General features: G+C 42.9%; 1 protein-coding gene across 8 annotated transcripts in view; it reads left to right on the top strand.

Moving 5' to 3' along the window:
• Positions 1–17900, top strand: part of Syt16 (synaptotagmin 16) — a 243825-nt gene that overhangs the window by 66646 nt on the left and 159279 nt on the right. Inside the window, exon 1 of one of the 8 annotated variants that reach the window (XM_040742931.1) lies at positions 3046–3148. The exons of 6 other annotated variants lie outside the window; for them this stretch is intronic. In XM_040742931.1, coding sequence (XP_040598865.1) covers positions 3142–3148 — 7 coding nt within the window. In that variant the 5' untranslated portion in view covers positions 3046–3141. Of the gene's footprint in view, positions 1–3045; positions 3149–4618; positions 4824–17900 lie in introns of those variants that run through there. One more of the 8 variants, XM_040742927.1, reaches the window with a different exon arrangement.

The following is a 17900-nucleotide window of genomic DNA, read 5'->3' as shown; positions in this document are numbered from 1 at the left end:
GTAGTTTAACCCTAGGGCTTAATGTTGGCTGTGTGTATGTTTGTGCAGATGTACATTTGCCTATGACTGTGCACATTCATGGAGGCCAGAATGGCTCTCAGCTGCTGTCCACATTTTTTGAAGCCATCCTGGAACTCACTGAGTAGGCTAGACTGGTCAGTTAGTGAGTCCCAGGGATGATTCTGAATCCACCCCTACTCCCAGTACTGGGATTTACAAGTGCGTGCCAACATGATTGGCTTTTTTATTATTAATTTTTTTTATTTTTAAGTTTAAATTTAGATTAGAAACATGGTTGGTTCACAAGTCAGTTCCAGGTCCCTCTCCCTTTCCCTCCCCTCCTCCCTCATTATCCCCTCATTTCCCCAGGGAGGGTGAGGCCCTCCATGAGGGTGTCCATAGTCTGTCATTTCATCCAGGGCAGGGCCTAGACCCTCCCCCAAGAGTTCAGGGTGAGAGTGCATCTCACATTGTTGGATGGGAGTCCAAAGTCCATGTGTATACTCGGGATGAATACTGATCTACTGCCCAAGGCTCAATAGATTACCTAGGCCTCCTCACTGACACATCCATTCAGGGGGTCTTGATCAGTCCCATGTTGGATTCCCAGGCATCAGCCTGGATTCAAGAGTTAACCCTTGTCAGGTCAGCTGTTTCTGGGGTTAAACCAGCCCAGTCTTAATCCCTTTGGTCATCAGTCCTCCCTCTCTGTTACTGGCTTTCTTGAGTTCAGCTCAGTACTTAGCCGTGGGAGTCTGCCTTTTCTTCCATCAGCCACTGAATGAAGTTTCTGTTGCCCCGGCTCTCTGGCCATGGGATTGTAGTCTGGCACTCCCCAGATCTATGTCTAAATTCCATATATGAGAGAGTACATGCCATATTTCTCTTTTTGTGACTGCGTTACCTCACTCAGGATGGTTTCTTCTATTGTCATCCATTTGCCTGCAAATCTCAGGATTTCATTGTTTTTTTTTTTCTTCTGCTGAATAGTACTCCATTGTGTAAATATACCACATTTTCTCTATCCACTCTTCATTTTAGGGGCATCTAGGTTGCTTCCAAGTTCTGGCTATTACAAATAATGCTGCTATGAACATAGTGGAACAGACATCCTTGTTGTATGAATGGGCATATTTTGTATATATGCCTAAGAGTGGAGTTGCTGGGTCTTGTGGTAGGTTTATTCCCATTTTTCTGAGGAATCTCCATACTGCTTTCCAAAGTGGTTGAACCAGTTGGCACTCCCACCAGCAATGGAGGAGTGTTCCCCTTTCACCACATCCTCTCCAGCATAAACTGTCGTTGGTGCTTTTGATTTTTGGCTTTTTTTTTAATGTGGATTCTGGGGCTTGTTCTTGTGCTTGCAAGGTAGCACTTTACTGATGAAGCCATCTTCCCAGTCTATTGCTATTGGTTTCTGTCCATCTGCTTCACCCTCAATAGGGCTCTAAGCTGCCCATAAGACGTGTACTTTCATTGCATTGTGTTTCCTGGGTAAATGGTCTCATCTTGTTAGAGGTGCTGAAATGCATCCTTATTCTGGTCCAGCCATGAGCCTAGTTAAAATTCAGCGGTTCTATTGCTACGGAAGGAGAAAGCAGAGTAGGCAGCAGTCAGTACTCTCTGGCACGGTAGTCTAGGAGTGTTTGCCATGCGATGGTCTCAGCTGCTTCCTTACGGCTCCCTCTTCGTCCGTCACCCCTTCTCCGCTGTTTATACCTGGGGTGGGTCCCCATATGTGGGTTAGAGGGTGCTAAGTCTTGAAAATAAAGCTTTAGGGAAGGAAGAGAGGAATGCCTGTGGCCAGTTTCTGTTAATTTGTGGAAGAAAATCTTGGCACAGATTAGCATCACATCGTGTGTTGTACAAAGAGTGCTCAATGTGGACACAAACTGCTGTATTAGCATTCAAATTTAAGTAGCTAATTATATTCTCAGCATTTAAAAATGTGGAAAACAAACACTTTCCAAGATTACTTCAGAAACTAGTTAGCACTGTTTAGACCCATTATAATTAATGCACACAAAAAAAGGAAGCGCTTCTCCAGCCTGGAGAGTTGTGTAATTGCAGTGCTCTTATGTGCACAGTTCGTTCTCTCGGGGAAATCCATGGTCAGCCTTTCTTTGGACTGTTCTTCATGTTTTTGCTTGGGTTTGTGCAAGCATCTTTTGGTGCAATGATTATATGTATCTCACTTTTCACCTGGAATGAGTCATAATCTCCCTACTTGAAGTTAAAGTCTTGGAAGAATTGTATGGAGCCTGTACACAACTGATATTGTGGCCTGCCCTCCCCAGAAAAGATGTGGATTTCACAAAAATGGAGAAAGACAAGAAAATTAAAAAATTCTAGGATCAAGGTTGTGGTCAAGATGGCATAAACCCATGTGTACTCCATGTGGGTAGGGGCCATTTCTCCTTCAGTCCTGGGCTGTATCTCTAGAATGTGCCTGTACATAGTAAGCTGCCCATAAAGTATATGTTCTAAATAAGTGAGGGCTTAAATTGTTAGCAATGGTAGGCGATATGTCATAGCAGTCCATGTGTAAAACACAGGTTTTTTGTTTTTTGCTTTTTTAATTATGAAGCTGTTGGCCTTGTTTGTTTCTTACTGGCTAGCTCTGACTTACGTATTTACCCCATAATTATTAATCTTAGTATTTCTCTTACTGGAGAAATTTCCGGGCTTCCTACCCCATGACAGTTACATCTCGACTTCAAAACACAGGTTTTAATGGACTGAGAACTACACAGGAGTAAGTTGTGGCTTCCAAGTGATTGAGACATTAGGTACTAGAAGGAATTTGCTTTCTTTGTAGCTAAAAAGAAGTTTAAGCAAATTAATGCTCCAAATGAAAGGAAAATATGTTGTATGTGTGGTTGAGTTTCACAAGAAACACAATATTTAGTTTTCAGTGCCAGTTCTGTGAAGGGCATAGACAAATTGCCCTGATGTTCTGTTTTCTTGTTTGTTTTAAGACAAGGTCTCTCATAGCCCAGGCTGGCCTCAACCTCACTGTGTAGCAGAATATGACCTTGAACTTCTGATCTTCCTGTCTCCATTGACTGAGAGCTGATATTACAGGCATGAACCACCACACCTGGATTTCCTGGTGCTGGGATCAGACTGGGGACTCCAGGCATGCCAGGTAAGTGCTCTGCCAACTGAGCTGCATCTCAAGGCTTTCTTTGTATCATTCACCCATGAAATCTCAGATGGGAATATACTTCAGAGGCCATTTGTTCTGGGTTCTCTCTAGGTCCTTATATTGTTTCAGCAACACCTCTAATAGTGAGTGTTAAGTCTCTGTACATCTCTGGTAGGCAGTCAGATCTCAATTCATTTTGAAGCATACTATTTCATCTTTTAGAAAAAGTCTGTTTGTATGCTTTGGGAAATGAAATATGTGATCAGGAGAATAAAGGAGTATAAAAAGCATGCCCAGTCAAGGTCACCTGGAAGCCCAGCATCTTCAACTCTAAAGAATGAGATTGTGCAAGAGGAATTACCTTGGTGTCCAGGTTGCATTTGCTTTGCACAAAGGTGCTGGTCTGTGTCACTTGGGAAGGGGGAAATTCTCATCTTAGATACAGGGATCCTCAGAGGCCTTTTGGGGTGGATGTTAAGAGAGCCTCTATGAGGCTTTGTGCCTGGAGAAGGTTCAAAGTTTTCATGTTTCAGAGGGTTTCCTTGTCCCGGTATCTAGGAGCCACTGTTTGGGGTCTCCTGTATCAAGAGCTTGCTTGCTTTCTATCTGTCTTTCTGTATTTCTTGTGTCTACAAAATTAAAATACTGGCTGTGTTTCCTTGTACTTATGGAAAATAGACTAATTAGATACTCTGTAACAATTTCTCAGCTGTAATTATGCGATTCCTCCTGCACAAAGAGGAGAATTTAAACTCTGTTATAGCCGAGCCACAGTGGTGTTTCATTCCACAGATTTCACATTTTCAGGTTTCAGGGAGTAAGCTGATGGGTATTGCTTCTGCCTTCACGTCTCACCTATGCAAAACCAGGACTTTTCACCTTCTCTGATCCTCTTGGTTTTAAATTCTGGGAGTCATGACTTCACCTCTGCCCAAACCTCTATGGAGCTATCTAGAGAAGTTGTGATGTGTCAAAACATGAGGAATCATGAATTCTCATCCCAGCTTATGATGTTCGTAGCAGACTAGGCATTTTGTCTTCGTCAGAATCCCGTTTGTTATCTTGTATTTGCTTTTCAGTATAGCGACTATAGGCACAGATAAGAGAAAGTCCTTTTTATGATTAATGGAAATAGTTGTGGTAGGAGTCTGGGTTTAATCACTACAGCAACTTCTACCTGCTCCTTGAAGGGAATACTACTTAAGTTTGACAGATTAACAACTTGTAGCGAAATTTTCAGGAAGATAATTTTGCCCATAAAGCAAGAACTAACTCCATGGAACAGGTGGTTAAAATAAAAAAAATGCTTATTAAATTCCTAAGGCAGACGGTTCTAACCGCAGAGGTGGCGAGTCAAGCAAGCTTCTCCTCCTCCTCAGCAAACATTGCTGTGGTGAGTGTCACAATTCAAGTAAGCAGCCAGCTTCCCTTTCTCCCTGCCAAGTGAGAACGGTAACGGTAGGCAGCTGGAGAGTTAACTCCAAAGAGGGTTACATTGTAATGTAGAGATAGAGGAAACCAGAGTAACCCACTCTTAGGAGGAGTGGGAGTGACTACGGGGTTGCCATTTCAGGAAATAGTGGGTAACCCTGAAGCCATTGTTGAAACAGCTTTCAAAGAAACATTGTGTCTGACTCCAACTTGCTTTGCACTTGGGAAGGCTCCTTAGAATCCGGTGAGTTGGACGCTCTTCTAGATGATTCTTGTGCTAACTTTGGAAGGTTGTTGCTGGAAATGTGCAAGGACTTTGATAGTTAACCTAGCAGAACTTCTTTTTTTATGATTTTGACTGCTGCAAATTGACATGCTGTATGGATCCATGCCATAGGCTATCACTTACCACTACAGGAAATAGAGGAGTTTAAAAATTGGAGTGGGACACAGGCTGGAGGTGGGAGTAGATGAATGAATGAATGGGTAGTGACCAGATTTGCTCTTTCCATCACAGAGATAGGAAAGGGCACTCAGGGGCTCCCAGGGGAGAGGGCGATGGAAAGTCATTCATTGCATAGCAATTGTAGGAAGTGAGGTTATGAATTTGTGTACTAGCTGTGACTTTGACATAGGGCTTTGAGCCCAGTGTGAACTCCTGGCCAGGAGACCATGTATAGGAGGATTAGCTATGTACAGCCAGTGAAAATCCATGGCAACGGGGCCTGGCTTTATGCACAGTTGATTCTTTTATGTCTAGGTGCAAAGCTCAGCCTTTGGGGGCTTGGCAGAACAGGTGTTGCCATTTCATTTGGTTAGCATTTGCAAGGTGTCTTGGCTATTACATGGGCTCTTGTCTGTGGATATTGGCTTCTCCTCGGTTCAGAAGCACATTAGAGGTGTCTGGTTATTTTTTTAAAAATAATTTGGGCTAAAAGGGAAGCATTGCCTCTTTCTGGGCTAGAGCATAATAGAGTACAGCTGGTTGTCAGGGTCCTGATAATAGGCTAAGCACATAAGTGGGGCTAGAAGCACTTTGCAAAGCCCCATCTCTAGCCAGGGAGAGAGGCGACTTAGCAGACAGGAGCCTGGCACTTCCTGTGTGCACAGTCATTAGTGACAACCTGTGGGCACGGGGAAAACATGTTTTGTACTGTGGAACAAGAATATTGCAAATGTCCTCCCCACCCCCAAACTAAACATGCCTCATAGGTCACCTCCTCAGCATTGGCTACAATTCCCTTTATTTCCCCAGATTTTTTTATTTAAATTAGAAACAAGCTTGTTTCATATGTCTATCCCAGTTCCCCTTCCCTCCCCTTCCTCCTCTCCTCCTCTGCCCCCCACCAACCCCTATCCCATCCCCTTCTGCTCCCCAAGGAGGGTGAGGCCTTCCCTGGGGGATCCTCAAAGTCTGTCATATTATTTGGAGCAGGGCCTAGGCCCTCCCCTGTGTCTAGGCTGAGAGAGTATCCCCCTGTGTGGAATGGGCTCCCAAAGTCCATTCGTATACTAGGGATAAATACTAATCTACTACCAGAGGCCCCATCGATTGCCAAGGCCTCCTGGCCAACACCCACTTCAGGGGGTCTGGATCAGTCCTATGCTGGTTTCCCAGCTATCAGTCTGGGGTTCATGAGCTCCCCTTTGTTCAGATCAGCTGTTTCTGTGAGTTTCACCAGCCTGGTCTTGACCCCTTTGTTCATCATTCCTCCCTCTCTAACTAGATTCCAGGAGTTCAGCTCAGTGTTTAGCTGTGGGTATCTGCTTCTGTCTCCATCAGTTACTAGATGAAGGCTCTAGGATGACATATAAAGTAGTCCTCAATCTCATTATCAGAGAAGGGCAATTAAGGTAGCCTCTCCACTATTGCTTAGACTGATAGTTGGTGTCATTCTTGTAGATCTCTGGACATTTCCCTAGTGGCCAGATTTCTTTTTTTAAAATGTATTTCCTTTTTAATCCACCCTGCAGCCCAGTGGAAGAACTGTGTAGGGGCTACAGGACCCTCTGGCTTTTATTCATGGAGTTAGCTATAGCGGCACTCTGGAAACAACTTAAAGCAGGCTCTGGGAAGCTGGCTAGTTGAGCCTGCTCACTAACCCTTCAGGTTTGGTAGCTAGAGCAAACATGGTTGGAATTGCTTGAGGATTGAGTCATGGGTTATGAAATAAAGTTTTTGGTGTTTAAACAGAAAGGTAGATGGAAACAGATATGGTGTGCGTGTTGAGTGGAGGGGAAAATGTATGGTGATCAGGTGAGGAGGAACAGTTCAGAAAATGTTGGGGAAGATGAAGTTGGGATTTGACTTAGTCAGGGTGGGTCTGAGGGACCCACTGGGGAAGTAGCCTCCTGGGAAGCCACCAGTCTCCTCTTAGTCCTCTGTCCTACTTGAGTTACTCAGATGACTGTAATTACCACCACAACACTCCCTCTGGATTTAAACTGGTTCACAGGGAGAATGTGTGCTGAAGTCATGGTTGGGCAGTGACAAACCAATACATCCATTAGTACTTTTGTCTTTGCTCCCAGATTGCTGTGGAGGCTAGTTTGAAATTTCTTGGGTGTTGTTACTGCTGAATGTGTTATGAGAAGGTGGCAGCTTTGTGTGACCAGATGGGCTTTATTAATTTTCTCTGCATCTGTTTCTAAATGATAGTATCTTAACAAGGGTATTCCAGAACTAGTTATGAGTTATTGTAAACTTGCAGTGGCTTAAATATGCTTTCCAGTGGTATACAACGTATAATGTTTTTATTGGCAAACCAGTTAAGACTGCTATAGACACACTGTAGCCTTTGTATAACAGCACTGTCTGCCAGGTTGATGTATACACAGGCAGCTATATGTTGTGGTTAACTTACAGATATACTTTAGAATTTATAGAAATGCAAGGCACATTTCCCTATGACTTTAATTGAGCAAAGAAGTCCAGCTTGCTTAAATCACTTTGGTATTAATGTCATGTTCCTATGTTATTCCATGTTTCTGAACTTGAATAAAAATGATCAAGTCCATTAAGACAGGCTTGTCTGTCTTTCCATGTCACTCTAGTAGGGAGCTTGATCTTCTCCCTTGCTGGGCCCATGAGCTTTCTGCTGCCATCACCCACTTATTTGCCTGTAGTGCAAACTACCCACCATATCACTTGCTTACAAAGCTAAATGCTACAGGACACAGAGACTCCAATGGATGGGCACGTGCCATGCTCTCTTACTCCCCGCATTGCTCCTTTGCATGTGTTTCTTGCTTCCATGAGTGCTCATAGCTGGTATGGGGCACCTAGACTCGCATTCACTGACTAGCTGCAAAGACCTCGAGCTTTCTGTCTTAGTTGCTGATGGACTGCCTTCTCTATCCCACGGCTTGGGTGTAACCCCCACCCCCACCCCCAGGACCCATGTCTGGGTTATGTTGGACAATAACTGGTAAGAATATTTTTGAGGGGGAACTGAGATTGCTAATGGCTGATCTTGAAACAGAAGACCTGAAATCTTGAGGTGAGATCGGTATCACCAGAGTGTAACAGAAGAGGGAAGTAGGCACAGTGATCAGAGTGGTGCGCGGCCAGATCCACTCCACCAGGAGCACTTAAATCGATGAGAGAAAGACCGTGATTCAGGGAATCTGAGCTTCTTGTAGAGGCAGAAAAATGCAGGCAAATCCATTCTCCTCCTGTTCCTGAAAGGGAAGGTAGTGCTTCTAGACCTTGATCTTAGCCTAGGGAGGCTTCGTTTGAACTCACGACCAAGTAAGATACCATGTTGGTGTTGTTCTAAGCCTCTGTTTGTGGTAATTTACTCTGGCAGCAACAGAAAAGGAATATGACGGTCACCCTACCTCCGAAGTGTCTCCCTCTGATTGCGGTTCTCACAGCATTTGCTCGTCTTTAAGCACCTTTACTATGTTCAGTCCCTTTCCATTGTTTTGTCTCCTCAGTGCTTCAAGGCTTTGTACAAAGGAAGCAATGGGTAAATGTTGAATGGGTCTAACCTAGCTGGGAGCTCTCTGTCAATTTTTTTTATTGAGGGGATAGAATAAAAATAAATTGGGTACTTTACATTTTTACATTCATTTCTGGGAGCAGGGTGGAACTAGAATTTATTTATATTTTAAAAATCACTTGTTTACTGAGTCAATTTGTTCCTTGAGCATTTCATCCATGTGCACAGTGCATTCTGTTTACTTTCAATCCATCCTCTTTTCTTTCTCCTGCCACCTGTAGCCCTTGCTGGTCCACTTCCCACATTCATGTCTTTTGTTTTGTGACCGATTTCATCAAGACTGTGTGCATGGCCATGGGCTTGGAAATATTCACCAGAGCCTTGTAGGCTCATTCTATGTGACTAAACACAAATGACTACCACTTTCCCAGAATCCATCAGTTGCTAGAAGTTCACCAGGGAGGAGTAAGGCCCCTTGAGCCCTTCTGTGATCCATGATTAGTGGTTTACAGGCCCAATCTTATGCAACAGAAGCTGCTGTGACATTATGCTTGCAATGGTGTTACACCCTGAAGCTAGCCTTTCCTAGCTCCTTCCTCTCTTCTTTTGCAGTGTTTCTGAGCGTTAGAGGGGGATCTCTGCATTCATCATGGTTCACTGACAAGAGAAAGCTTCTCTGATTAAGGATAAAGGCAGCATTTGTCTATGGGTATAAGCATAAATACCTAGCCTATGGTTTAGTGTCATGTCAATTTAGCTACATCATAGCATGGGACACCCCTAGGGATATGACCTCCCCAGCTGTGGATTTTTGACAGGGTTTACAGTACCATACTTTTAATTTGTTACACTTTAAACAATTATGTAACAAGCATTTTATTACAGATAACTTTTAATAAGTGACAGATCTACATACAACAAATCCATTCGGAGACCATCTTTGTTATTTTTGAAGTTATTTTTTTTTGTTATTTACCTCTATCTGTATTTTAAGAAAAATTTATATAAGCCTTAAAACCTACTCTTCCTTTAGTACAATGCAGACATTTTTGACTTCCCATTTCAAGGTTTCATGGAGTTCTGCATAGCTGAACTGAACTTTATTTAGCTTCAGTCTCATGTAATTGAACTCTGGACTGTTTTGAATTTCCCTCTACTGTGAACATCATTGCCACGAATGTCTTTGCAGTTTCTTTGTGTGCATCTGTGGTGAGCTCCTTAGAATACCTTCTTTATGTGCAATGGCTGGGTCTGCGGGAAGTTTGTGGTAATCGATAAATATTTCTAAGCTGGAGAGGTGAATATGATCAAAATACATTGTATGAAATTCTCAATTAATAAACATATTATTAAAAGCTATCCTCAAACTGCCATCCCACTAATAGTACCCATTTGTGCAGGCTCTTCCTGCTCTTAGTATCATTGTAATGAGAACGCTGAAGAGCATGGTATGGAAGGCAGCCTGAGGATACATTTGTATTGGACACGCCCACTGCTTTAAGCAGCTACCCTCTGACTGGGTACTGTGGCCAGCAACCAGCCCACCTAGCTCCTGTGTAACCAAGGCATCTCACCTTTCACCCACTGAGATCATCACTTCTCAGAAAACTCTTGAGAGTCATCCTTCTGCTTCCTACCACACCAAACACCAGCAGATGAGAACCATGGCCCTCCAGTTTCTATAGGCGGCTGATTTCTGGCAGGAATCTGTATATAAAGGAGACATTGTGGGCTAACAAATACACCCCGCCCTCTCTCCTGGACCGCTTTGCCACTCTGGCTCCAGACCTTATCTGCTCATGAGGAGATAGGTACTGTATGCTAATCATTGGGGTGTAAGTCTCCTAAATGCCTGCTGAGTGGATCAACCTGACATTTTGTCTATTCAATAGCAAAACAAAAATCAACTCCTAGATGTCCAGGCCCTAGGGTGGTTATAGTTAGCCTCAACTGTGGCTGGTTTCGGCAACATTCTTTAACTATGTACCCCCTCACCCCTACCCTCTCCAGTGCAATGGTTTTTTTTTCTGTTGTTGTTGTTTTTCTTTTTTAATTCTGTGAGTTTAGGAAAGCCAGTCTAGTCGCCATGGCAACACAGAAGCTTTCAGGCACTTGTTTGTTTGTTATATTCCTTTGTCATTTGGAGTGGTCTTTGGAGGCTCTTGAAGGATGTGCTGCTTACAGTTTGACAGTTAAATCACCAGCTGCCTGTCAGAGAGCAGAGCTGGGAGGAGGAGGAGGAGGCCAGCCACAACCCACCCCCCCATCTGCTTTCACAAACATCGACTTAAGGAAGGTAGCACCAGAATGTACAGTTTTTACCCAGTATCTCTCTCAACTCATAAAAGAAAACCAACAAAGGCTGCAACCATAAAGCAAGACTGTTACCCTGTTTTTCAGCTTTCATCCTGTCTTCCTTCCCAGATGGAAGGCTGTAAGCTGCAGTGAACTTCTCCAGAAAGTTGGAGGCACTACAGCCCTTTAGACAGCTCAGGAACTCTGAAACAGAAGTGGGGCTGGAGAAAGAGGCCAAGATGCTCTCTGAAGGATGTCTCAGCACTCCTCCTGCCTTTAACTCCGTGGCAAGCCCCTGCGCTGTGTGGTCCTCCTCCATTGGAAGAAACCGGCTGTGTTCAGGACCACAATGCCCCTCAGAGGTTGGGCCTCATCGTCTCTTTGGTAGGATGGCTCAGTGAAAATGATGAGAGTCAAGTTGTCAGACACATTGGAGGGGTGCCTGGATAGAGAAATGTATGAATAATTAAAAAAGAAATTTATTTAGGAAGAAAACAAAGAGGTATCTCTACAGCAGAAAAAGAAAGAACGTGTTAAAACTATTATGTGTTACTTCCCTAAGCCCAAATTAACATTTTTGTGTGAATTGTGTGTGTGTGTGTGTGTGTGTGTGTGTGTGTGTGTGTGTGTGTGTGTGGCAAGAGCATGTATATGCACTTGGGTACAGATATGCATGCCTATATGCTATGGCCAAAGGAGGACATCAGGCATCCTGCTCTGTAACTTTCTGCCTTACTTACTGAGACAGCCTTCACTGAACCCGGAACCAGGAGAGCAGCCAGAAAGACCCAGCCATCCTTTTGTGTCCTCCCATACCCTCACTGCTAGGAGTACAGGCATGTATATGACCATGCTCATTTTTTACATGGGTTCTGGGATTTGAACTCAGGTATTCACACAGCATATGCAGCAAGTGTCCTTTCCCATTGCAAGAGTAATCTTGTCTACTCATTCCTCATTTTTCTATTTACATTCTATTTCTATTTTGCCTATATGAAAAATATACGCTATGGCATTATGATATCCATAGACACAGCAACATTACCAAAGGCACACAATTAAACACATTTATTACATATTACCTATGCCTATACTTTTTCCTACTTGATCTTACTGGGCATGGGAAGCCACTCCACTTTGAATGAAGGCAGATTTGATGGCACTGTCAATCATAATGCCCACCACTGCAGCCCACAGGTCAGCATGTTCCTTCAGACCCTTCAGTGGAGAACTTAAGGTCCAGAGAATAAAAGTTGCCACCAGTTCTTCCCAAATGACCTGCATTCTGGCCCCTTTGGAAACTTACTTCCCTTTCTTTCTAGCCTTTATATTTACATTAAAAAATCACATGCTAATTTCATTTTAAAATTCTCTTTTATTTATTTCTTTTCTCTTATTTATTATTTCCTCTTCAATCCTGTATCTTTTTATTTGAACATATATTTTTCATATAACATATTCTACTTACACTTTCCTCTTCCCCAATTCCTTGCAGATCCTCCCCACCTCCCCACTAACCCAAATCCTCTCCTTTTCTTGCTATTGCTCATTAGAAAACAAACAGGTATCAAAAAAAGAATAAAATAAAAACATGAAAAGGACAGAACAAGCAAATAAACAGAAAGAAAGAGCCAAAGAAAAATCACAGGAAACACATATAGATGAAGAGACACACACATTGACATACATAGAAATTCCATAATGAAACAAAACCAGAAACTATAATATATAAGCAAAAGACTTATAGGGTAAGGGGGGAAGAAAGCCCAGACAAAGCATTATAAACCCTTCCCCCAAATACCCCACAAAACAAAAACAAACAAAGACCAACCAACAAACTGAGTAAAACAACCCTTCAAAAATATCATTGAGTTTGTTTTGTGTTGGCATCTACTGCTGGGCATGGGGCCTGCCCTTCAGTGTGGTTTGAAGGTAGGGTTTAAATGAGTCAACCAGACCCAAAATAAATGATAAATAGTTATTATTAGGGAAGCACTTACACAGATTAGAGTAAATAACCACCACACTTTACCTGCTCCAGAAGATGCAGTCTTTGTCCTTTTGATGCTCTCTACAACCCAAGAGAGTTCGAGCCAGCCCCTCCTCTACCTTTATATTGAGTCATATCTGCACCCAAAACCACGTCCAAAGGGTGTGGCCACCACCACAAGTCACTGGCAAGATACCATACAATGGTTTGCTAATTTCATTTTTTTTAAAGTCAGTTTTTGCTGCCTGCAATAGAAAATTGTCAACCCTTCATTATTGGTACCAACCTCGTGTCAAATCTCCAGTTGGCCAAGATTTTGTGCTCAGGGGTGAGGTGTGCTATCTCTGCATCCAGATCTGTTCCAGAGAGGTGGTGGGTAGCACCTACCTAGAAAAGCTGTTGGGGATGGCACGGACAATGCTCATGGCTGGTTCCTGGCTCTTGCCTTCAACCCTGAGCTTCATTGGGATGGTGCTTGCCTGTGAACCTGACAGTCATCTGGATGTTTCAGCTGCAGACTACATCAATGGACTTAGAAGGGCGTTTCTAATGATCATTGTAATGGGCTCTCAGACTTGCTTTGTACTGTGGTAAGCATATAACAGACTCATCTTCACTTTTGTTTCTATTTAATTTTAGGATTTTTTTGGGGGGGGCGGGGAGACAGGTTTTCATGTAGCTCAGGCTGGCATCAAACTCACTTTGTAGCCAAGGTTGACCTTGAACTCCAGATCTTCCTCCCTCTGCCACCTAAGTGTTAGTAGATGCTTCTTATGGGTATGAGTCTTAGAATGACTCCCAAAAGCCATTGAAACAGAACACAAAAAAGAATTCTGTGATCCTGGAGTCTTAGCAGTACATTTTCTTTATCATTCATGCTTTCATTCACTGGGCAAAAGGTTCGAATAGTCAGGTCCTTTTGGTCAGACCTTGTAAGTGCTTTATCAGAGGGAACCTTTTTATCTAACCTTGTTGCTTTATAAGAATTTGAGTTGTACAGGAATGCTTTAATTATCAGAATCTTCTTTAGAAAAAGCCTCTGAGGTTTGTGATAAGTTTACATATTATTATACGAAGCACAATTTTCTTTAAGGGCTTATCTAAATCCCATCTGTTTGATTGGAAAGAGGAACTCGGAATGAATCCATCTAATTTCCAGTTTTCTTCCTTAGAGAGGATTATGATTGAAAGTCAGAGATGGGTTATGTGCTTGCCTTTTCTTTCTTTCTTTTTTCTGATGATGATTTCTAGAGGAAGTTTTAAGGTTTCCATAGTGACATCCAAGGAGTCATCATTTTCTGCAGTGATTTCCCAGCAAAGAAAAGAGTATTGGTGTCCATGGCTTAGTAGAAATGAAAAAGATGGCACCAGGATCAGTCTAAATTGGTCTGTCTGACAGAGCAAGACACTGCTTTGTCAGCTGAATGTGACTGACTCCAGCTCAGGAGATTACTAATCACTCACTGGCAATGCTAGGCAAATGGGCCCCTTGCTGTGACTAGTTTGCGGTAGGATCTTGTTTAGTGAGCCTGGCACTGGCTAGTGAGTTTGCATTTTGGAACCCAACGATGTTGCTGCCAAGTCCTCCATCACTTTCCTCTCTTTCCCATACCCCCTAGCCTTCCTGTCTGCTCTCTGTTCCACTGGCCTCCTCCTTTGATCCCTATCAGTTCCCCAGCTATTACTCTGAAAGCTTGCTCCAGTTGCTTGAGCCCCAGGGAGAGTAGGCCACAGGCCCCACATCCGGCATCCTCCAGGCGCTGGGCCTGCTGCGTTCCCTTCCTTCTAACAGCGAAGGCTATTTCATGTTTTCTGAAAGAGGGCAGCATCTACTGCTCATGCCTCTCTACAGTCCACTTCTGCGTTTCCTCAAACCTTGGGGTAGCATTTAACTAGGAGGGTGTTTCTGGGGAGGAGTTGGATTAGAGGCCCATGGCTTAGACACGGATATGTAATCATTCTGTCCAGGGGTAGTGAGTTGAACATACTGTTAAACTGAAAGATTCCCATGGAAGCAGAAAGCCATAAGTTGTGTTAAAATTAGATACCATAAATGGAGACATGATGGGTTTTATCTTGTAGCTAATGAGGAACAATTAGCCCCAGTTGAGGTGAGGAGTGACAGTAAAAGTCATACTTGGTAGGAGATGGATTTTGTGTATCATCCAGCAGGATGAATTTAAGGGGTACAGGGGGATAAGTAACAGAGAATCTAAAGGCATTTTGTGTTAATTCATAAGGAATAGAATAAAGCTTTGAACACTGTGCTCAAAACTTTGTTACAGAAACCTGGAAGGTTTTGTATCATTTTCTCTTCCCAGCCCTGTGAGTCGCATGATCTCTTCCACAAACTGCCTGTCAGTCTGTTTTAGGATTGGGAGACATACATATTTAGTCAACGAGACAGCAAGTAATTCTCTGATAGACATCTGTAGTTGAAAGCATGCAGCTGTGCTAGTCGGCCGGCTGCTGTAACAAATACCATTGGCTGTGAGGTATAAACAGCAGCTGGTCTGCAGGGAGCAAGGGCTGGTCTGATTCTTTCTCATTGCCATAGGTGCTCACCTGCCTTTATCTTCAGAGGTTCTTTCTCCCTACGCGCACACGCCTGTGGCCAAATTTCTTCTTGTTATAAAGACAGCAGTTGTGTTGGGTATGGCTCCATTCTTAAGAACTCTGTTTATTTTATTTCTCACCAGATGGTATGTCTAAATATGGTTACGATCCAAAGTACTGTGGATGGTTAGGACTCCCACATCAGAACTGGGGAGGGGGCAGGGCAAAACCTGGGTTGTAATAGCATCAAAGGGGAAGAAGGTGTAGAGCAGAATGGAAGCCAGGTTCCCCCCTCCCCCAACCCTCCTGCCAAACCCCTGCAAGCTCCCTCTCACTCCTGTCCCCGTTGATGGAATGAGTCACCTCCAAAGAGAAAGTTCCAGGAGCCAGCTTCCTGTCATTCCTTTTCTAAGAGAATTTAGGCTGATGTCATTTGGGGGCTTTTCAGCTCCCAATCTTAGAATTAGCAGCCTTTCTCTCTTTCTTTAAAAAACCTTTCTGGCAATGATAGTTCCTTACCATATTTATTGCAGTCATCTGCTTATGCGCAATGGTAATTTTTATCTCGATGGGAGGAAATCTCAGACTGAGAACATACATAATAAACAGATGCAGCAAAGTGCAACCATATAGTTTTTATTGTTGTTTGTTTAATATATATTACTCTCCTTTCAGGGTCAGCAAATATTTTTGAATTTAACTTTGACCTTTGAGGAGACATCCCTTTTATTTCTAGTTGGGTTTTTCCTCCCCTGTTTCCATCTGTTGGCTCAATTTAGTGTCCATGATCCTCATGTCATTCTATATTCCTGTTTACTCTTCAGACTTCAGACCAAAGTTGTTGTGTTTATGGTTGTTAAATCTATTGCATTCTAGTCTCAGAAAAGTTCCAATGACAAGTGGCAGGCTAGCAGAATTATTAAATGGAGGACTCAAGCTAGATTGCTGGGGTCAAATCCTGGTCTGACACTTACTACCTTGTGACTGTGGGTGTTTCACTCATTTTCTACAGCTCAGCTTTGTCTCATCTGTTAAGTGATGATAATAATAATTTCAATTTCACGGGACCATTGTTAGGCTTAAATGAGCGTAAAAGACCTGGCACATGGCAAATACCAAGTAAGTGCAAAATATAATAATTATGACTCTGCTTGCTTTTGTTCTGCATAGCTTCCCTGGAGATTCTGTTCCTGCTTGGCTCAGTCTCTGTTTCTCCCCTACTGGGTTTTCTGTTTGTAACCCATGCAGGGGTAGGCAGGCTTCCCTGGAATCCTCATTAGACCAGCTGTCCCCAGATGAGACTAAGAACCAGAATGGCTGACAAGGTCTGTAAGTTTACTCAACTTAGGGTGGGGATAACACATCTGCCTGAGCAGTCAGAGAAAGACTTCTCCATCCTGGTTCCTGGATCGACCACAACACTTGCCTCATTCTCATGCTGCTGACAGCCATTTTGGAGGCAGGAGGTATACTCCACAGGAAGCTGGCTGGGCTTGAGTAGTTAGTACATTTCCATATCATCTAAATCTGGCCAGATCAGAGCATTGATATAGAAAGGAAGGGTGTCTGTGTCTACCTTTCTGACACTATTGAACAAGTACCTGATCATAGTTAGAGTGTGCAAATACCAACACCTTTCCTTGTCCTGTGACCTGCCTTGGGTTGGCACCTGCTAAAGAACTTCCCAGTCATAACCTATTCCTTAGTGAGCCATAGTGAGATACCATTATCACAAGACCTCCAAGGGATTCAAGAGTCACAGTTCTATTAAGGCACCATCTCCTATGAGTAATCAGTAGTAATTTAGACTCCTACCTTTATCCTCCCTCTGAAGGCTTGTCTTTGCCTGGGAGAATGGTAGCTATTGTTTTTGTAATTCTCATCCCTAACCCTCCAATCCTTCCTTGTAATCTGGGGGTTCTCATAATTCAAAGAGACTCAGTGGGAAGATCTGAATTCTCTTGTTTAGTGCCTCTCATTGGACTTTCCCTTGCCCCAGGCTCCACCTTTAAAGACCCCTTTCCCTTTACCTGACCAAATAGAATCTCTCTTCTCTTTTTACTTCCATGGCTCATTTTTGTACTTCCTTCCTGTCCTTATTCTTTACTCCCAAGTGCAAGCTCCATCATTATTTCCCTAGCACAAATTTGCTCCTTCCACATATCAAGTTCCCATATTTCTGCATCAAGGAAATAGGGAATAAGACCTTAATTTCCAGTTTGTGGACAATTGAAATGATTCTATATTAAAAAAGATATTTTAAGACACATCAACAAGCACTTTGGAAAATATCTGGAGATTTTTTTTCGTCTTGTTAGTAAGGCTTTTTTGGCCATATATAAAATATTTCTCACTAACTAGTCTATTTATCAAATATTTGCGATGATTAGAAATTAGCAGATTATACTGGTTTTTTGTTTTGTCAAATTGCAAGAAGGCAATATATTCCATCAATTACTTTGGTCTCTTTAATATCCACATTTCAGATGTTGGCCTTATTTTTATTGCAGAACTAACAAGAGTACTTATAGAAATA

The sequence above is a fragment of the Mesocricetus auratus genome, unplaced genomic scaffold (genome assembly GCF_017639785.1).
Source record: "Mesocricetus auratus isolate SY011 unplaced genomic scaffold, BCM_Maur_2.0 Super-Scaffold_15014, whole genome shotgun sequence".
NCBI lineage: Eukaryota > Metazoa > Chordata > Mammalia > Rodentia > Cricetidae > Mesocricetus > Mesocricetus auratus.
Note: the sequence above shows the minus strand (reverse complement) of the source record. Positions and strands in the feature narration are given on the sequence as shown.